This window comes from Triturus cristatus, chromosome 4_2 (genome assembly GCF_964204655.1).
Source record: "Triturus cristatus chromosome 4_2, aTriCri1.1, whole genome shotgun sequence".
Classification (NCBI taxonomy): Eukaryota; Metazoa; Chordata; class Amphibia; order Caudata; family Salamandridae; genus Triturus; species Triturus cristatus.
This window is the reverse complement of record NC_140586.1, coordinates 779,847,534-779,867,365: the sequence shown is the minus strand read 5'-3', so window position 1 is coordinate 779,867,365 and position 19,832 is coordinate 779,847,534. Positions and strand designations below refer to the sequence as shown.

The 19,832-nt window shown below is 45.2% G+C and overlaps 1 protein-coding gene across 1 annotated transcript in view; it reads left to right on the top strand.

The window, feature by feature from the left end:
- LOC146835034 (cytochrome P450 4B1-like) overlaps window positions 1-19,832 on the top strand; it is a 318,638-nt gene that overhangs the window by 95,250 nt on the left and 203,556 nt on the right. The window contains exon 2 of the mRNA XM_085602694.1: window positions 3,312-3,456. Within this exon, the coding sequence (XP_085458820.1) occupies window positions 3,312-3,456 (145 nt within the window). The remainder of the gene's footprint in view (window positions 1-3,311; window positions 3,457-19,832) is intronic.

Below are 19,832 nucleotides of genomic sequence, written 5' to 3'. Positions count from 1 at the left end.
CTTGCATACTTCAGTTCAAACCAGTTCAGGGAGCCGTTGGCCCCTGATCTGGCGAGAAACTGGACAAAGGACATGGGACTATCCTCCCCACTGTCCAGCTCCTCCTCTGGGATGGACCCTTGAGTTATCCATACCCTTCCCTGAGGGTACTTCAGGGCTTACTGGTGGGTGGGTCCCTAGATCCGTCATGGGACAAGATTCAGATCACATACCACTTCAACTTCGACTGTCTGGATACTCTGGACTTTGATTTGGGAACCAAGACTGCACAGGGGAAGATTCCTGCTGCTCCTGGTCTCATCGTCCTGTGGGTCTTCAGCATCGTCTGTGCCCGAGCTCCATACAGGTTCTTCACCAGGCCTGTGGACATAAAAGACACCTGAGGGAATCTCCCTTGGAGTGAAGAGGGGTGACTCCTTCACTCCAAGGGAGATTCCCTCTGGGATGGACCCTTGAGTTATCCATACCCTTCCCTGAGGGTACTTCAGGGCTTACTTGTGGGTGGGTCCCTAGATCCGTCATGGGACAAGATTCATATCACATACCACTTCAACTTCGACTGTCTGGATACTCTGGACTTTGATTTGGGAACCAAGACTGCACAGGGGAAGATTCCTGCTGCTCCTGGTCTCATCGTCCTGCGGGTCTTCAGCATCGTCTGTGCCCGAGCTCCATACAGGTTCTTCACCAGGCCTGTGGACATACAAGACACCTGAGGGAATCTCCCTTGGAGTGAAGGAGTCACCCCCCTGCATCTGCAAGCAATGCGACACAGCTGACCGGTCTGTTGATCCTGGGCTTCCATGGACTCCTAAAGGCTCAGCAACACAGGTGGTGGATCTGCAACTCCCTCAAGACCTGCACTGTCTTTATACCTAGTTTGAGGCCAGTATCCCTCGTCGGAACCACTGGAACAGGACTCCTGTGCACCATGCCAACTTGCTATTGCCAAGGCTTGTTGCCTTTCTCCTCCAGAGATCTCCCAGCTCCAAGAAGCTCCAACCTCAAGCAACTCCTGCAGCCAAGATCTTCGCCCTCACCCCTTCCCATGCACCATGGGCTTTCTTCATTACTGAGCTGCTTGAGGTCCTCTTGCGATGCCTGTGCCTCCGGCCCATGGGTCCTCTTAATGGTCTACTTTTGCTCCAGTGGGCTTTCCTGCTTGCTCGTGGCCTGCTTCAACATACCTGCTTGTGGTGAGTCACTTGGACCTTGCTGATCCCAACATTGCACCATTTTCTCCGCCTATGTTGGTTGCCGCTGCAAAGGCTTGTTGGTGCCCCTGCTGGACACTGACCCCCTGGCTCTTGACATTCGACGTGGGACAGCTCGTGAATGGCTCCTGGTCTTCTACAGCGTCACCTGGTCAGCACAGCTGCAACTTCAAGGGCACCATTATCTCCTCTGCATCTACCGACATTGGTGGGCATTCGTCTTCCCTGCCTCCTGGTCTCTCCTGAGTGGCATAGACTCTGTCCCCTCTGCTTGCAGGTTTTTTCACCTTGAATCTAGCCTGCGTGAGCCCTGAAACCCGAAGAGGTGTCCCACCAGTCCTGGACTCTTTGTTGTGGTACTAAAGTTGCATAGATGGCCAAAACCAAAATTGAGGACTTTGAAGACTTTTGGCCAGAAACTGCTCTGAGAACCAGGAGGAGACCAGGACCAACCTGCATGCCTGTCTGCCCGAGGTGCATAGCTGGTTGGATTGACTTTGTAGCTTCTCCCACTAAGTTCTTCTTGACAGCAGCACTTCCTTTTCAGCAGTCCTTCGCCAAACGTGTATTCAACTTCGGGGAACTTTCTTCGGCCACAGCCCCCTGGAGATTTTTTACCTCCATTTCGGAAGGTAAAAATCTTCGGACCAAAGCCATCCGATGATGAAGCTTCTTCTTCAGACACCTCCTGCAGCCTTGCGCTGCTGAACTTTACCTTCTCAGACACTTTTTCTCAGAATTTCTTTCAAGTCCGATGGGAAGTGCTAACCGGCCCAATCCATTTCTTGTATCCAAATCGCTCTCCATCCGTTCTGCCATGTTTTGCAACTTTGACTCATAGTGCTTTGATCTTTTAGGTGCTAGTTGTTACTAAAGACTTTAACAATTAATCGTTCTGGTTCTACTGATTGGATTTTTGTTGTTTTCTTGTAAAAGAAATTATTAAAATGTACTACGTTTTTCAAAATTGGTTAGGGATTTTGGTTTGTGTGCTGTATAAATACTTGACAGATTGCCTCTAAGTTAAGTCTGGCTGCTTTTTGTGCCATACTTCCCAGGGTTAAGCACAGGTTAATTCAGAGACTATTTGTAGTTCACTCTGCAAGCAATTGTGGCTGTTGTTTGACCTGGGCTCACACCCCAGTCAACCAACAACACAACTTCTCACACTCAAGATCCAATAAAGCCTTGTACCTACAGCAATCCATGATCACATTGCACATGCTTTGCTCTCACTCAGTACCAATTGCAGTAAGTTGCCTTTTGAAAATAGCCTGCATGGCACTGGACTCCGTGGCTCATATGTTGCAGTTTTGTTATTTGTATGTTTGTGGAGTAAAACTCAATAAACAGATAAAGAAAAAATAGTCTGCATTACCTACTCAGCCATCCACTCTGGAAATCTCAATGATGTTGCCATCAATCTGACTAACTCGAGTGGTCCATGCTCTCTGGGAACTTCTACTGAAACTCAAATGTTTAGGAAATAAATAATGCATAACAAACTTTGTCAGAAAGTACATCCAAGGTTTGGAACTGCTCAGCACCTGCAATCAAAATGTTAAGTCATGCAGAACCTTCAAGAAAGAACTAAAGATTGTTGGGTTGCAAAGTAATTTTATCATATAAGTGGTCCTAGGCAGAGGAGACAAATTCTTTTAATTTGCAAACTCTACAGATTCTAATGTAAATAATTATACTTGTGTAAATATTTTCTTTCCATCTTCTAACTATTACAGCCTTCACAACTGTCTAAAGTGTTAATATCTGTATATTAGCTGAACATCAACATCGATGTCAAGTTAGGTCTGGTTCGCTCTAACTCCTAGGAATAAAATGTTTAGATTGGTTGAAGGATTTTCCATGTTGGGGTAGTTGTCCTTTATACCAGAGTACTTCATCATTAAAATCTCTAATTTCCCATTAAAATTCTGTTTAAAAAATGTAATGGTAACTAGAGGTCATTGATGTGATGTATCTCACTTGCTAATGATGCTCTAAAGCACAAAGAATTGTGTAGACTCCATTCTTTTTTTCTCTCATAAACTACAAATGTGACCCCTTTGTGCTCATTTGTGATCTTCTTAAACTTTGCAGTTTCGCCAAGATGGGAAAGATTTGGATCTTTTCGTAACCTGGGCATCGAAATACCCATATGCACATACTCTATGGATCGGGCGATATCTGGCATCCTTGGTGATCACTCATCCCGATTATGCCAAAACTATCTTTGGTGGGACAGGTAAGTCGCGATAAGATTATGAGCAGTAGCTTCAAATTACAGCTATTTTAAGCAGTTTGTTTCTCCCCCCACCCCTCCCCCCCGGTTGGGACAGTGACCCTTATTTCAGTTTCACTTTATAATGATTATTCGGTGTGTGTTTTGGAAATTGTATAAATGTTTCAGGCCTGATGTGTGTTTGCAAGCCCCCTTGTGATCACAGCACAGTAGTTTATGTTCTGTCCTTAGGCAAGCACAGGTCTGTACCAACTTACCAACTTCAGCGGGAGAAACTGATAGACTGTGGCCCACGCATCTCCCACAATTTACTAGGATCCACTGCAGATCAGGAACTATCAGATCCTGTCAGAGACTCTCAGGAATACATTTTATTTGAGAGGGCTACTGGAACACTTTTTGCCCGAAGGCCGCACTCACAAGAAGTCCACACTATCATTTGAAAATGCTTTATTAATATGTTAAAGCCCAGTTTTTGTATTGATACAGAATAAGTGCAACTGCATATATGAGCACTATGGTGAACAAAGCGAAGGTAGCACATATAAAACAAGCATTTGCCAGGCAATAGGTCACGCCTTTGCGAGAGTTAGAGCTATTTACATTGTAAATGGTAATGTCTTTTACCTATGTGTTTTTTGTTTGAAGTGTTGCAGATGTATGTGGTCTGGTGTGGTTTGGTGTTGAGTGGAGTGGAATTATGTGGGTTGGATTGAAATTCTTAGTTGTGGAATTGTGTGGGGTGGTATTGTGTGGTGTACAGTGTATATGTGCAGTGGAATTTGGGGGAATTTGTGGCATGGTGAATAGATAGGGGTGAGAGAATTGATAGAAAAAGAGATAGAGAGTGATAGGTAGTTTGTGTGTGAATTGGTTAATGAACTCTAGACAGAGGAGCAGAAAGAGTGTGTGAGAAAGAGAGAAAGAAGTGGACAGCAGGCCACAGACGCATTAAGAGGGAGCTGACGTGGTACTGTGGTAGTGTTGTGTCATGCTCAGGAGATGCAGCACTGTGCTGAGGTGTTGCTGAGTGATGCTGTGGTGGCGCTTAGTGATCCTGTGCTGGTGCGCTGAAGCTGAGGTGGTGTTGTACTTGTTGTGAGGTGGTGCTGTGCTGATGCTGCAGTGGTCCTTGAGGTGGTGGTGCTTTGGTGCTGGGGTGGTGCTGCGCTGGGGCTGAGTGACGCAGAGGGGGTTACTGTGGTGGTGTTGTGATGGTGCTCGAGTGCTGCTGAAGTGGGCCTGATTGACGCTGACTGGTGCTGAAGTAGTGCTCTGCTGATGTATCAATCAAAAAAGGAGACACTGTTCCAAAAAAGGGAAGAAAATGAAAGAAGGCTCAAAAAGGCATGAGAAGAGAGGGTCCTAGGCTTAATAAGACCCAAACGTTGGAGGGGGAAGCAGAGCTTAGTTTCTCTTGTTGCCCTCACACACCCCAAGAGGTGTCATGCTTCATCATCGGGCGTTTTGCTCCTCGTCGGGCCGGCGCTGCAATGCCCCACGGGTCCCCCTGAAGGGTCACTTTAGCGGAGATCTTTTTAGGAGAAAAATGCCGTTGGGTGCATGCGGGTGTGTGGTTTGGGTCCTCAAGAAAAGGGGGGGGGGCAGTGGTGCAGACGTGTTTGTGACGTGAACTAAAAATGTCTAAGGGTTGCTTGAAAATGTTGTTTAATAAAGACAAGGGATAGCACCCTTGATATACTAAAAAACCCGTAGGTTAAGTGTTACCCTAATGGGGTTAATGTCCCATGAGATAACTAAAATGTGGTCAATGTGGTCGACATGTTTCGCGCCCCTGCGGTCCAACCGGATCCGTGGCGCTTCCTCAGGACCAAATGTGAAGTGCAATAAGTGTAAAGGTGATCTGAGAGATAATACCCACAGTATATATCCGGGCGTCCAGGGACTCAATCGCCCTGCTATCTGTAATGTCAGATTGAAGGTCGCTCCTGGATATGAGCCTAAATATGAGGAGAAATGTGCTCCATAGACTAGGGGACGAGCGTTCACACCTTCTTGGGAATATAGCTCCGGTGTGGCCTCTTACGAACCTACCCCAGCCGTCCTCCTGTCTGGAAAGGAGGTGCTCTGCTGATGCTCAGGTGGTTCTGCAGTGGTGCTGAAGTAGTGCTGAGTGACGCTGACTAGTGCTGAAGAGGTGCTGAAAAGATGCTGTGCTGAAAAGATGCTGAGGTGGTGCTGCAGTGAGTGCTGAGTTGGGGTTGCACTGATGCTCTGGTGATGAGGTGGTGCTGCGCTGGTGCTGCAGTGGTGCTCAGGTGGTGCTAAAGTGATGCTGTGCTGGTGCTGGCTGAGGTGGTGCTCAGGTGGAGCTATGCTGGTGCTGAGTGATACTGCGGTGGTGCTCTTAAAGTACACACTTAACATTCTACTATACGAGTGATCATTTGACATCCACTGCACAAAAAGTGGCAATGAAAGTCACAATTATTGCAACACAGGCACTTTGTAAGAATGGCCATGTGCAGAGTTTATATTCAGAGAAACAAAAAATCTGGTTGCAACGAGTCTCAAAAAGGAGATGGATTGAGCAAAGAAACAGAATCGTTATTTTCATAAAGATTTTAGTCGTGGTTACTTTGACACGTAAACAGCAGTAGTCCCTTGAATAACTACCCTCAGTGGATGCAACCACTGAAAACATCTTTTACCCTGTCATCACCATCTTACCATTTGAAGACAAATGGGGCCTTTGATGCCCACATTCCAGTGATGAAAAGTGCCATAAACAATTTTACGATCCAAAAAGCATCATACTGACATGTATATCGTTTCCAGCTCATGTTTATAAGCACAGTGTGTTCAAGATGCATTTATATACAATACGCAGTGTGTTCAGAAGTTCTGCAGTGAATCCAGCCCTTTTTGACCCGTGTTGGACACCTTTCATCCATATAGTGTAACATAATAAGAAACTTTGAAAACAACTACAAATAAAAAGTGCAATATTACACCAGTGGAACGTACTCTTAAACATGTTTTGTAGACAGTATTCAAAATAAACATTTAGGCAGGATATTTGGAAGTACCATATGGTTCAGTACTTTATGTAATACCCAGAAAACTCCTAAAAAATTGAACAGCAGTTATGTATTTGCAAAACATGTAGTGTGCAAGGTCCCCAAGCCAAAATAGCTGGGTTGATCCCATAGAGGTAACTACAATCACATGTTGCTCTAGCCTTTGGAACCTTCAAACAGACTCTGACGAAGACAGTAATCACTAAATCCAGATATACACCCTTGAAATCCGTCAAGACAAAGCAACTCTGCTCACGATTTGCAAGAACTTACAAAAAAACACAGCTCAGCAAAGTTACCTCGATCTTGCACTTTCATAGGAGCAGGAGCCGAAAGTGCTGTTTTTAAAACTACGTTTTGAACTATTGGATGCCAGAGAGGGAACATTGAAAGCTAAGAACATTAAAACAGTCTGTCACTTTTGTTCCTAGCTCAGAAAGGCATTTTATTATCTGCGTTTGCGCGGCGTTTATAACTAAAAGAAAACGTTGTTTTGACAGAAGAAAAGTAAAAAGGCTGCATGTGGATTTGCAAGGGTGCTCTAAACAGGTCATGCCAATCTTGTTGTAGGCAAACAGAGACTGCACTTCCAGGGTCTGCTCGCATTCCTAGCATTCCTACGTTATCAGGGAAGAGAGGGGGTTAGAAAGGAAGAGAGATGAGATGACATACGAGATCAGATATGGGCAAGGCGGGGATGCAGATATGTAAAGGGATGTGGAGGAGGAGTTGGCTGGTACAGAAGGAGAGAAGGCGAAAGGAAAAATGGAGGGATGCAAACATGTACGCAAACCTAGAACACTAGGCCACCATCATAGACACAGTGTAGCAAACACATGCTAGCACAGGGTCTCGAGAAAAGGTCTTCCAATGAGAAGCAAAGGAGATGCTTTTTAAAACACATCATCAATCTTTATACTGGATTTCTAATGCATCACGCAAACTCCTTGGGCTAGTGGCAGCTGAAACCAGAGCATGTTCAATATGGAAGTCTACGTGCAAGTAAATATTCCTTGTCTACATGATGAGCAGCTGTTGTCTGAAATACCCTAGCTCCACCCACGAGATGGCATACAATTAAGAGTCCTAGTGTCACTGGCTGCAGCGTGTGTCCTCATTGTCCTCCTGGATGTACATTTTACTTTGACCTCTTGTTAACCTCCTTTTGGAAGCTGGCAGCATGCAGAGCCCGGAATGGCATGCCAAAACCGAGACCTCTCTCTCTCTCTCGCAACACATGAGAAATGGTGCTGTGGGGCCCATGAAACCAGTTCAGCCCCTCCCTGTGGGAGGAACTACAAGACAGAGAAGAAAGTTACAAGTTTATTCTTCTGAAGAAGCGCGTGTTCCACACTGTATGTCCTTTTCTAGAAGAACAGAACCGAATACACAGGCAGGAAGCAGAACTGCCTCTGTAATCTGCACATGACAAAAATAAACGTGCTCCCACTTGAGAAAATATTTCTTAGCATCCACAGAAGAAAACAAACTGCCCAATTAACTTCACAGTTTACCAGCAAACTGTAAACACGCCAGCCTGGGAGCTGTCTTCCGAGAGAAAACAAAAAAATGTCAGCCACATGGCAGGAACTGGGAGGAATGAATGCTGCAATGAAATGTAAGCAGCTACGGGTCTGTAACACAAGGTTGAAAACATAATAAAATAGTCCCCCCTCGAGCAGATCAACAGAACAAAGCGTAATGATATTGTAATAAGTCCATGCTACTTGGAGGAAAAAGGAGGGACAAAGAGGCAGGACTGGCCACTAGCAAGTAAGGATTTTTAAAGGACATTGAAACCAACAAATGAGAAGCCTGGGAATGGCTTTAGGCCTACAGAGATGTATACTAAAGTATACAAGAAGCCCTATGCTTACGCTTGATCTAAAAATTAAAAAAAAGTGATGGAATATGTGATGGATTCCCTTCTTTCCTGGTTCCACTTAACTAAATTAGAATTGTTTATAAATTTCTAGTCTGTTGAGCTGCCCATAGACAAAGTCATTGTTTGTTTCGGTTTTGTGTATGCTCCCACAAGAGCCAGTTTGAAAGAAAGAAAGTGAGGCCTTGGCACAGACTGTCATAGATGCGGTTTCTAAAATGTCTGCAGCTCCTCCTTCCCCGAGAGACTCTTGCACAAGCTTTATATATTTTTTCTCATCCTTATTTTGGGGAAAATGGACAGCCTGATCTGTAAAGTATGGTGAGGGACCTTAGAATATGAAGTCCCTTGCATGTTCACTCAATTTCACTGTGCTTTTCTGTAAAACTCACAGTTAATGAATATATTTCTCCTGTTAATGTAGATATACACTATCAAAGAATAATAAAAGGTTCCTGTGCTGCTAATGTAAACGCACATACAGGAAACAGTACATAGAAGTAACATGTTAAAATAGATGTGAAACCTTGGGCAACAATGATCCTTGCAAACATACATTATGAGGGGAGCTCAAACCGCCTAAAAAATGAATTTGCACAGAACCAAGCCCAAGCAAAGAAATCATATTTACTACTGGTACGAATGTGCACAAGCAATGTTAAGAGTAATACGGAGTGACTTGCTTAATTGCTAGGATCGTGGAATTCAATTATTCAATGTCAAAGGAACACACTGTCAACATTTGGTTATTACTATTTGAGTATTAAAAAGATTATTTCTAGAATTAGCAATATTATCACCCTCTATTAAACTTTGGTTTCCAGGTTGGTTAAAAAGGCATTTTGGGGAAATCTAAAGTGGCCTATTAATCAGAAGCTTACATTTGGAAAGCCTGGAAAAGCTTGAAGCAACCACTGTAAAGAGGATGGTAGAGGGACATTGAACTAATAAAGAGCAGTAACAAAATATGTTTATTGTATAGTTAGCCATGAAAGAATTTGATTTGAGACCGAAAGTAAATAAGTGTTAGTTGAAACAAAATGCTGGAGTTCACATCACCAGTCCTTTTCTCTTCTGGTCAGATCTATTCATCAGAGAACAGATCTGAAAAGGTGAAGTTAGATTTGATTTGCGATATCTCCTAAGCAAAGGAAACTAAATTTACCACAGTTGCTCTGCCTACAGTGTGCCACAGTGTGACACAATTCCTGTCTCAAGAAAGATGCCTTACTGTAAGACCTAGCTCAGAATGCTCTGTGAGACAGCAAACAAATATGGCAGCCCTTTGACTTCCCGTTGAAATTTTCAGATCTTTTCTCCAGCTCTCCCCAAACTCCACCGATGACCAGCCTTTTCCTAGCACCAGATGATCAAAAAAGGAACCCACCCCTACATACCACATCTGCGCCAACCTCATGCTGAGAACGGCTCCACAGTTAGTTGGTAACCTTCTGCATAAATGGAGCAAGTGACATTACCACGATCCACAGGCCAATTACACCGGAGAGAGATACAGACTCTTCTTGGAATTAAATGGCCACAGTACTTAAGAGAACATGAAATACAAAGTAGGCCAGTTATATGCAATCTACAGGAAGTTCTGATAGTGAACAGGGAATAGGTCATGTGCTCTCATCACCTGAAATGTTGACAAGCAATATGAGAACATATGAGCCGATACAAGCAGTGTTAATAATCAAAATCTAATGAACTTGAGACTGTCATTTAGGGTGAAGCTGGCTGTGATGTGGAACTTGAATGACAGATGTTCCATGTTAGAGGATGACTTGTCAATGGATGTGGTGCAGCTGATGGTGTGGAGAAGCGGCCTGGGCTGTGGGTGCAGATGGTCGCAGTATGGTAGTGGTAGGAGGGTGGAGGATGAGGGTTCCTGGCACTGGGAGCAGTCCAGGTGTAGACTGGCTTGCCTTTGGCGCACCAGCAGCATGTCCGCTGTGCTTCCATGCTGGGGCAGCCATTAGGAGGTGCTGGGAGGAGAAAGAAGTGATGTCACTTCCTGTGCAGATGGATAATGGGAAATCCAGTGATGGTACTACCTGTGCAGATGGATGATGGCAAATCCAGTGACGTCACTTCCTGTGCAGATGATAAAAAATCAATCTGAATTTCAAAACCATCCTGCACAAACAAATTCAAAGCTATAATTGCTATATTGAACAACATTTCTGAAATTGAAATCATCTATCTTTTTAGAAGCTATTGGTATTTGGCATTCATTTTATTGGTCCTAGATGTATTTTATGAGAACATCTGCTGTTCTTAAATTGATAAATTCTTGTTGAAGATGATCTCAATAGTTAACTGTCGTAGTTGAAACTATTTTTATTTCCTCCCCTCTATCTGACCTCTCTCTTATTTTTCATCATTACGTAGTAAATTGCATGGCCTCATCTTAGCTTGTATTAATGTAATCGTAGGTTATGCTACATTAGTGTGCTGGTTACAATGTTATTCATGTAGTGCCATTCACATAACAGTTTTAAGAGCCATTTAACTACTGGTCTATATATGATATAAGGCATTTTAGCTGTGTACTTATATCAACACCCTATAAACTGTTACCTCTTTTGATTTTTTTCTATTTAATAATTAGACAATTTACATAATACATATGCACATATTTTAGGCAGCTGCATATAAAACATTTAATGAAAGGTAGGAATTAAAAAAATGAAGTAAGGCAAGAAGGAAGCTGAGGCAAAACCATCTCACTAAATATAAAAAGATGAAACAACAAGCAACACAACACTGGCCTGTCAGTCTTGGTTCAGTTCTGTCCAGTATTTGCCCCTGAAAGGCAACCTAATACAAGTGTTGTGGATGATCTTCTTGGGGGACAGAGTTAAATGGCTATCAAGGTGTTAACTACATCTTTTGCACAGGTGTATCTTACCAGCAAGGTAAATCCAAGTTAGTTCATGACAGGCATAAGATGCTCGTGTTCATCAAATTCTTGCATCTGCTGGTAATCATGCATTCAGGGAGGATGACTGAGAATATTGCGGGATGCTGATATCCAGGGTAGTGTTGACGTTGGGAGGGGTTAGCAGTACTTGTTAAAGCTGTGACAGCCCATACCGTCATCCCAACCCCTCTTGTCATGATAAAACAAGTCAGTTGTAAGACAGAACCAGATGATGGTAACCAAATGTGAGGTTTCGACTCAGCTTGGAGATCTTTTCGTGTTGCATCGAAGAGGATTGCTGGCTTGAGGCAAGTTAATTTTTAATTGCATTACCAGGAACTACCATTTGTGAACGGGTGTCAACACAGGTCGAAAAGCTTTTGCTCTGCTGCTTTTCCAGAGACAGGAGGAAGTAGCGTTAAGAAATTGCTGGATTGATGGACTTTAAAAAATATATTTTTTTAAATGATATTGTTATTGGATTTATATAGCTATTACTACACCTGACAAGGCATTGAAACACTTTATGCTGAACAGCACACTACTCCAGAAGCACCAGGATGCTTCAGTTGAAGCAGCCGAGCACTCTACAAATGGTATTTATTCATTCATTCTGGAACACATGGTTAGCGGTTAATCCAGTGGCTATTGGGATTAGTTTTACGCTCTAAAGGAAACCGTTCCATGCATTTACTACAGCGTCTTTGCAGTGGATTAATTTAGTTGCTAGATAAGTTCATTAGTGATGTGGTATGTGAGTTCTTGAAGATGGTTAATGGAATTCTTAAAGGAGTCAGAGAAATTAGGTACTACTAGGATACAGAGCATTACTTTCAAGAGAATTACAGGTTGTGAGCTTTGAGCTGAGGTGTGGGCAATTTGCAGAAAGGGAGATTAAGGCAAATGTGCACATGCCTTAGAGAAGGCATGCAGAAGATGAAAAGTAAGAGAATTATTGAAAGAAAAAAGGAAAGACAAACAAACGTTTTAAGTCAAGGTCTACATTTTCATGCAGGGTTTTAGGAACATAGAGTAGACGTTAGGGATAGCATGCCTTCTGAGTATGCAAAACTGTAGAAAGAAACATCATTATTTGCATGTGCGATTGTGCACTTTAAATTCTTTTAATAGGTCTAAGAACCAGACAAAAGGTTTGTCCACCGCTGAACTATTGATAGACCACTGCTTAAGCAAGGACAGCTGATCAGCTTTGAGGTTGAAACCATATGACAGGACTCAAATACTGCAAAATATCAAGGGCTTTAGGTTGCACATGAATGAAACTGTAACCCCTTGATGAAAGCAACATTTGATTTGATATGATATGATATGTAAAGTGCATGGCTGCCTAAAACAGGCATCCCAATGCTACTGTCAAACCATTGCGAGACCAGACAGAAGTAGTGAAGGCAGACAGGTCTAAAATGGTTAGAACAACCAAGCCTTCAGATGTTTTATGAAATAAGTTTTGCTGGAGGATATTCACAACTGAAGCGGTAGAGAATTCCTTAGGTTTGAGGCCAGATAACAAGAGGAGGATCCTCCTTGGCTCATTTCGAATCCTGGACAGTTTGCAATTAGAGGACCTCAGGGCTCTTGTAGGAAAGTTAGGTTAGATCAGGGGTCACAATAATATAGGACCTGTGTTGGAGAAGGAATGAAATGCAAAGCAAAGAGCTTTTAATTGAATACGCTTTCCAACACGGAGTCAGTGTAGATCAGCAAGATAAGTTGGAACTGACGGTCATGTGGGGATGCGAAGTAAAAGGCAAGCAGCTGCATTTTGTATGGTCTGCAATCATTTTTGCAAGGCTCCAGTAACACCTACACAAAAAACATTTCCATAGTCTGAGTGTGAGGTAATCATTGCCTGCATCACTCTTGGATGGATAAGGGAAGAGTCTATAACACCTTTCTCAAGGACCTAAGAAGAACAGCCGCCCAAGTGTTTTCTCGTCATCTTTGGCTGAAGAAAGGGGCCAAGAGTATCTGGCCCCCAGGCTGAAGTCGAGAACTATAGGTTGTTGCCCACCACCATAACTTCTGTCTGCCCCTGTTCAGCTGAAGACAGCTGCCACCCATACTGACTAGAGACAGATTCTCAGTGGCAAGGAGTTATTACCCTGGTCTGGAGATAGTTAGATGACCAGCTGAGTGTGGTCAGCATAGGAGACCCGGGTAAGAATGAAAAATTGCACAATGTTGCGCACATAAATATGTAAAAGCGTTGGGCTTAAAGATGACCTTTATGAGGCCCCACATGCCTTGCATGCCATTGGAAGAGTGTTGAAGTAGAAAGACTTCTCATAGACTTCGGAACATCCTTCTTGCAAGAATAAGGCAAGCCAATTCTACGCCTTACTGGTAGTTCTGCAGTCCAAGAGTCTGACTAGGAGAATGTTATGGGACACAGTGCTGAAGATAATACTCAAATCAAGCAAGATGGTAACAGCTGTGTCGTCCTGAATGAGGCTACCTCTCAATTCTTCAGCTACTGCGAGTAGGGCCCTTTCCATTCTGTGGTGATGGCGGAAACACAACTGACGATTGGTATTTCTCTCGAAAATATTCGATGGTAAAAGGAGAAGAGAAATCGATTAGTAATTTTCCAAAGATGCCCGGTCTTATGAGGGTTTCTTCAGAAGTGGTTTGTCTACTGTCTGTTTCCAAGCTATAGGGACGATAGAGATAGTAAAACCATCTTTTAGAACCTGGAAAACAACAGATGCAGTTTTCTTGATGGCATAGAGTGAAGCAGAGTCAAGGAGTGATACAGATTTTCCAGAACTGAATACTGCCTCGAAATGAGCTGATTAAATGGGCTTGAATGTTGATTGGCTTCGCCCATAAACTTGTGAGGTTTCGACTCACACGGTGGCACGCCATTGTGAGCTTCTGTTAAGAAGGACACATAAATGTCGGACATCTTTTTAGAGAAAATTTGTCAACTTCATTGCAGCGATTAAAGGAGGGGGCAGCCTCCGTAATTTGTGGCGAGAGATCTAGTATGGATTTCACAATCAAAAGGATTGCTTTGGTGGAATTGGCAGCAACATCAATTTTGGCAGTGAAAAAGGTGGCATTTGACTTTCTGATGGCGCTGTTATGGATCTTAATGATATACAGGGTAAATAATGCAAACACCTAATGCAGACAATGCATATTCGTGAGCAAATGTCTTATAATGCGCTGGGTCAGGCGAGACCTAGTAATTGTAATTAATCCCACTTTATATGTTCATCACGCCGCATTTCATTTGCGTTTTAATCTTGCAGCAAGGCAGGGAAATAGGAAGGAAGTCTCTGCTTGTTTCAGCTGTCATCGCGGTTTGATATTCGAAGCTGCATTTACTTCACAATATTCTACCACCTTCTTCTCTGCTGGGAGACAACATACATGCCTTATATTTTCATTCTGTTTGTTTCTAGCTAAATGCGAGCAGCTCACACAGCATTGCTCTTGACATTTTCCATTTATATGTTTTTAAATCGTCATGCCTCAGTCTTTTAATTTTCTTTGGTTAGGACGAGGTGAGCACGCCGAAACTTTAACCCAGTTCCCAAGGCGTCAGCTATAAAGCACGATTGTTTAAATTTGAACCAAGGGTTCGGTGCCGCAATTACATTGCCTGTTTATGGAAGTGGGGTGCCTGAGTGTTTACACTGCAAGGTTGGTCCGGTGCTATGTGTCACTTGCACAACGGCTGTCTGTGTGTTTTATAGCCATCAGTTTTATGTGTAGGTTCCCAGCTGGGTGGCAACCTTGGGGCCCTGCCATGGACACAGGCTGTGGGCTCTTCCTAGGCACCTCACACACAGCTCCAGCAGATGGGAGGGCGGCCCCTCCCGTCCACAGAACAGATTGACTGGGATGTGTGGAATACTCCCGGGCAGAGGGTGTCTGTCTGCTGTGTTTGTGCGGTGTGTCTGCTGTGTGGGTGGGTGGGTGTCTGTTGTGTGGGTGAGTTTGTTGCTGTCTGCTGTATGTGGTGAGTCTGCTGTATGTGTGCTATGTGTTTGTCTGTCTGCAGTGTGTGAGCTGTGTTTCGTTCACCACTACCATTGCTGACCTCATCGCACCCCACGCCATCACCTCCATGGACTACATACTCATCGAAGACCTGAACTTCCACCTCCACAACCTCAGCGACCCCAACTCCGCAGCCCTCCTGGACAACCTTGCCAACATCAGACTGAAACAGCATGTCACCACCCATACCCACAAGGCAGGACACACCCTCAACCCCATCTTCGCAGGAGGAAAGAACATCCTCTTCAGCCGCACCACGCAGCCCCTCTGGATGGACCACCACTGTGTACACTTCTCTTTCAACACTGCCACCGCACACAAACCCAATCCACGCCCACTGTGAAGGAACTGGAGCAAGATCACAGAGTAGCACCTCAACTCCACCCTCATCTACGACCTCCCCCCCCACCTCGACCGACGCCAATTCTGCAGCCAAGGAACTACACTGCTGGATCACCAACTGCACAGACGCTCGCACCCCTCTGCAACCCCGACAGACAACGCCCCTTGAAGTCTATCTGGTTCACCACCGACCTCCAAGAAGCCAGACACAACTGCAGACGTCTTGAAAAACGATGGAGGAACAGCAAAATCACCAAAGACCAGATACCTACAAGAACGCCATGACCGACTACCACCAACTCATAAGAGCCACCAAAAGACCCTTCATCCGGAACAAAATTTTAACCAACTCCAGCAACTCGAAGCAACTCGAAGCATCATCCAGCAATTCACCAAACCCCCCAGCGAAGCCACGGACGTCACACCCTCCCAAGACCTCTGCAACAAGCTCGACTCCTACTTCCACCTGAGAATCAAGGCCCTTTATGAAAACTTCAGTGAAGTGACTCCAGAAACCACCCTTCCCTCCAGCCACGACAGCCAGCCCACCATCACCGCCTGGACCCCAGTCACCACCGAAGATACCTCCACGACTATGAAGAGCGCTCACTCAAGGGGCCCCCACGGTCCCCTGCCAGCCGCACATCTTCCACAGAGCCATAGCACCCGAGCTATGACGCACCATCAACGCCACCTTTGAATCCGGCATTTTCCACAACTGGAAACGCGCAGAAGTCAAACTCCTCCTCAATAAACCCTCTGCAGACCTGACGGACCTGAAAAACTACCGACCCATCTATCTCCTTCCCTTCGCAGCCAAAGTCACCGAGAAGATCGTCAACGCCCAGCTGAAAAACTTCATTGAGGAGAACGCAATTCTCGACTCTTCCCAATTTGGATTTCGCGGTAACCACAGCACCGAGACCCCCCTCCTCACCGCCACAGACGACATCTGCACGCTCCTCGACCAAGGCCACACAGTGGCCCTCATCCTTCTAGACCTCTCTGCAGCCTTTGACACGGTTTCCCACTGCACTCTTGCAGCCAGACTCCACAACGCCAGCATACAGGGAACCGCGCTCGACTGGCTCTGCTCCTTCCTCGCCGGCAGAACCCAAAGTATCAGACTCCCGCCTTTTCTGTCCGAACCCACATAGATCAACTGCGGAGTACCCCAAGGATCATGCTCAGTCCCACTCACTTCAACATCTACATGGCCCCCATCACCTGCATCGTCAGACAACATGGACTCAGCATAGTATCCTACGCCGATGACAGCCAGCTCATCTTTTCCCTCACTAAGGACCCCAAAGCCACCAGACTCAGCTTCCAGGAAGGAATGATAGACGTCACAGCTTGGATGAGCAGCAGCTGCCTGAAGCTCAACTCAGAGAAGACAGAAGTCCTTGTACTTGGACCCACCCGCTCAGCTTGGGACAACACCTGGTGGCTCACCGCCCTTGGCAAACCACCCAGCCCCATGGACCACGCCCGGAACCTCAGCATCATACTCGAATCCTCACTCACCATGACCTGCCAGATCAACACCGTCACCTCCACCTGCTTCAACCCCCTCCGCATCCTTCGCAAGACCTTCAAGTGGATCCCCCTAAATCCAGAAGGACCGTCACTCACGCACTCATAACAAGCATAGTGGACTACGGAAACGCCCTTTATGCTGAAATCAACAAATCCCTGCTACGCAAACTCCAGACCATCCAGGACACTGCAGCCAGACTCGTCCTCGGCATCCCACGACATGAGCACATCCTCCAACATCTGCGAGACCTCCACTGGCTCCCCTTCGAGAAGAGAGTGACCTTCAAGCTACTCACCCATGCTTACAAATCTCGCCACAACACCGGACCCAAATACCTCAACGAAAGAGTCTCCTTCCACGTACCCAAAAGAAACCTCCGCTCTGCTGACCTCACCCTAGCAGAAACCCCGCGCATTCGCAGAATCAGAGTGGGTGGAAGAGCCTTCTCCTGCATCGCTGCTAAGGACTGGAATGAGCTCCGGGTCAACATCAGATGCTCCCCTACCCTGCACACCTTCAGAACAAGACTCAAGACCTGGCTTTTCGGCTAACTTGGAGCTGCACCCTCCCCTCCCCCCCCCCCACCGCCTTGCGACCCTCAAGGGTGAGTAGTGCACTTAAAATTCCCTGACTGATTGATTAATTGTTGATTGAACAGTGTACTCTTTCAGTGTTGGGGGACCAGTGCAATGGAGCCCTCTACTCCGCTCCACTGGATTTGCTTAAAGTCCAGTGGGTAAGTGCCTGCCGGGTCACCGCTGCCTTGTCTGCTCTCGGTGTATCCTGGCCAGAAGGGACTGTGCTTTCCCTCAGGAGAACCCCCCCATCCTGCCCCCGTGTATTGATGGGCCATCACTCCATAGGAAACCCTAGGCTTGTGTAAATTACAGGTATGGTATGGTATGACATTTTTGTTATGCTTTCTGGCCCCCTCACCCGCTTCACAGCCAACCATAAACTTCCACTACTGAAGTCCACGTGTCTGCTGACTATCCTACCTTGTAACAGGTTCGCGCCCCGATCTAAAAAGTCTACTCTCGTTATGTTGCCAATTATTCTGTAGCGCTAAATTCGGTCAGGATGGTAATCCTTGCTTGGTGCTAAATTTCAAAAGTCTCTAAATAGCACATTATTTTTCCTTCCTGTTTCCGCCCTGAAACCCAAACCCTGTCCGGGGCTTCCCTTTACTAGTGTTGCGCTACGTAATCCATATTATAAGCCAACATTGTTTCTTTTTTAATGTCAACATTTAAATTGTTGAAAGGTGTATGTTATAATTGTTTAATATATGTGTGTACATGGGGACATTAAGGCTGGCTTCACAGTAGTGTTCCTGGAAAGCAAGGCCACTACTGTGTGTAAACATATTCGCGATGACAGTGAGGGAGGACCTCCAGGGAAGGTCTGAACCCGAGAGAGCATCTCAGACGCCCCAAGCGTGTATGAGGACAGCTGCCTTTGCTCCCAGCCATGCGCTCGGCTCCCATCGTTTCCACTAGAAAGGGAGCTGCTACAAACCCCCCTCTCTGCCCTTCTCATAGGTCGCTTCCTAACAGAATTCATCAGTGTAAAATCTTGGAAGCACGCTTCCCACCTGAGAAGGCCTAAAACATTGTGCTTTAGACATTACCATAGCACAAGCACGTATACAGAACGTCCCAGGTGGAATCTGGCCGAGGTGTATGTCTTTAGACATTACCATAGCACAAGCACGTATACAGAACCTCCCAGGTGGAATCTGGCCGAGGTGTATGTCTATCTAACTATTCAAGCATTCAATCTTCTGACTTGCTCACCTGTTTTCATCTATCCGCTTGCTTATCCCTTTATATTTCGATCCGTTCACCCAACCGTCTGTACATCCTGTGTTTAAATAAATCAATGTGTATTCCATTTATTCTACCACCTATCTTTTCATTTCTCCAGCTGACTTGCCACCTATTTATCAATCTATGAATTCATCCATTCACTTGTCCACCAAATAATTTGTGAATAAATCTATCAGCTACTCATCCGTCCCACCCAATGTTAAATCGCTCCACTTGCCTGTCAATCTGGGGAGAGGAGTTGGCCTGATGGCCAAGGCGGTCGACTTCGAATCTAGGGAACTGGTTTCGAGACTCGGCAATGACGCTGAACATCCTGTGATTCTGGGCAAATCTCTTATTCTCCCCGTGCCTAACAAAAATGAATTTGTGTCCTCATGTAACGTAACTGGTGCTATACAAAGCGCTCTGATACCCGATTCGGGTCAAGTTTGCGCTATATAAAACTCTGTTAAAAAAAATAAAAAAACCTACGCACCCATCTAAAAATCCATTCACTCACTGAGCCTTATTCACCCGTTTATCACTCAATCCATCATTCATCCACGCGCTCCTATCTATTCTCATGTTCATCTGCCGATTGGCTATACCATTTAATCAGTGAGTAAATTCATCCTTCCACCTGAACCTCCTATCCAAGTGTCTGCCCACGCATCTTTTCACCTATTCACACCCTCTATCTAATATAAAGCTTTCCGCTCCCATGCCATGCGTCTCCCTCTGCCTGTCCGTACAACAAGCCTCCCTGAAAAGAACCTTCCCCTTCCTGCTCCAACAAGTATTAGTTCAATTT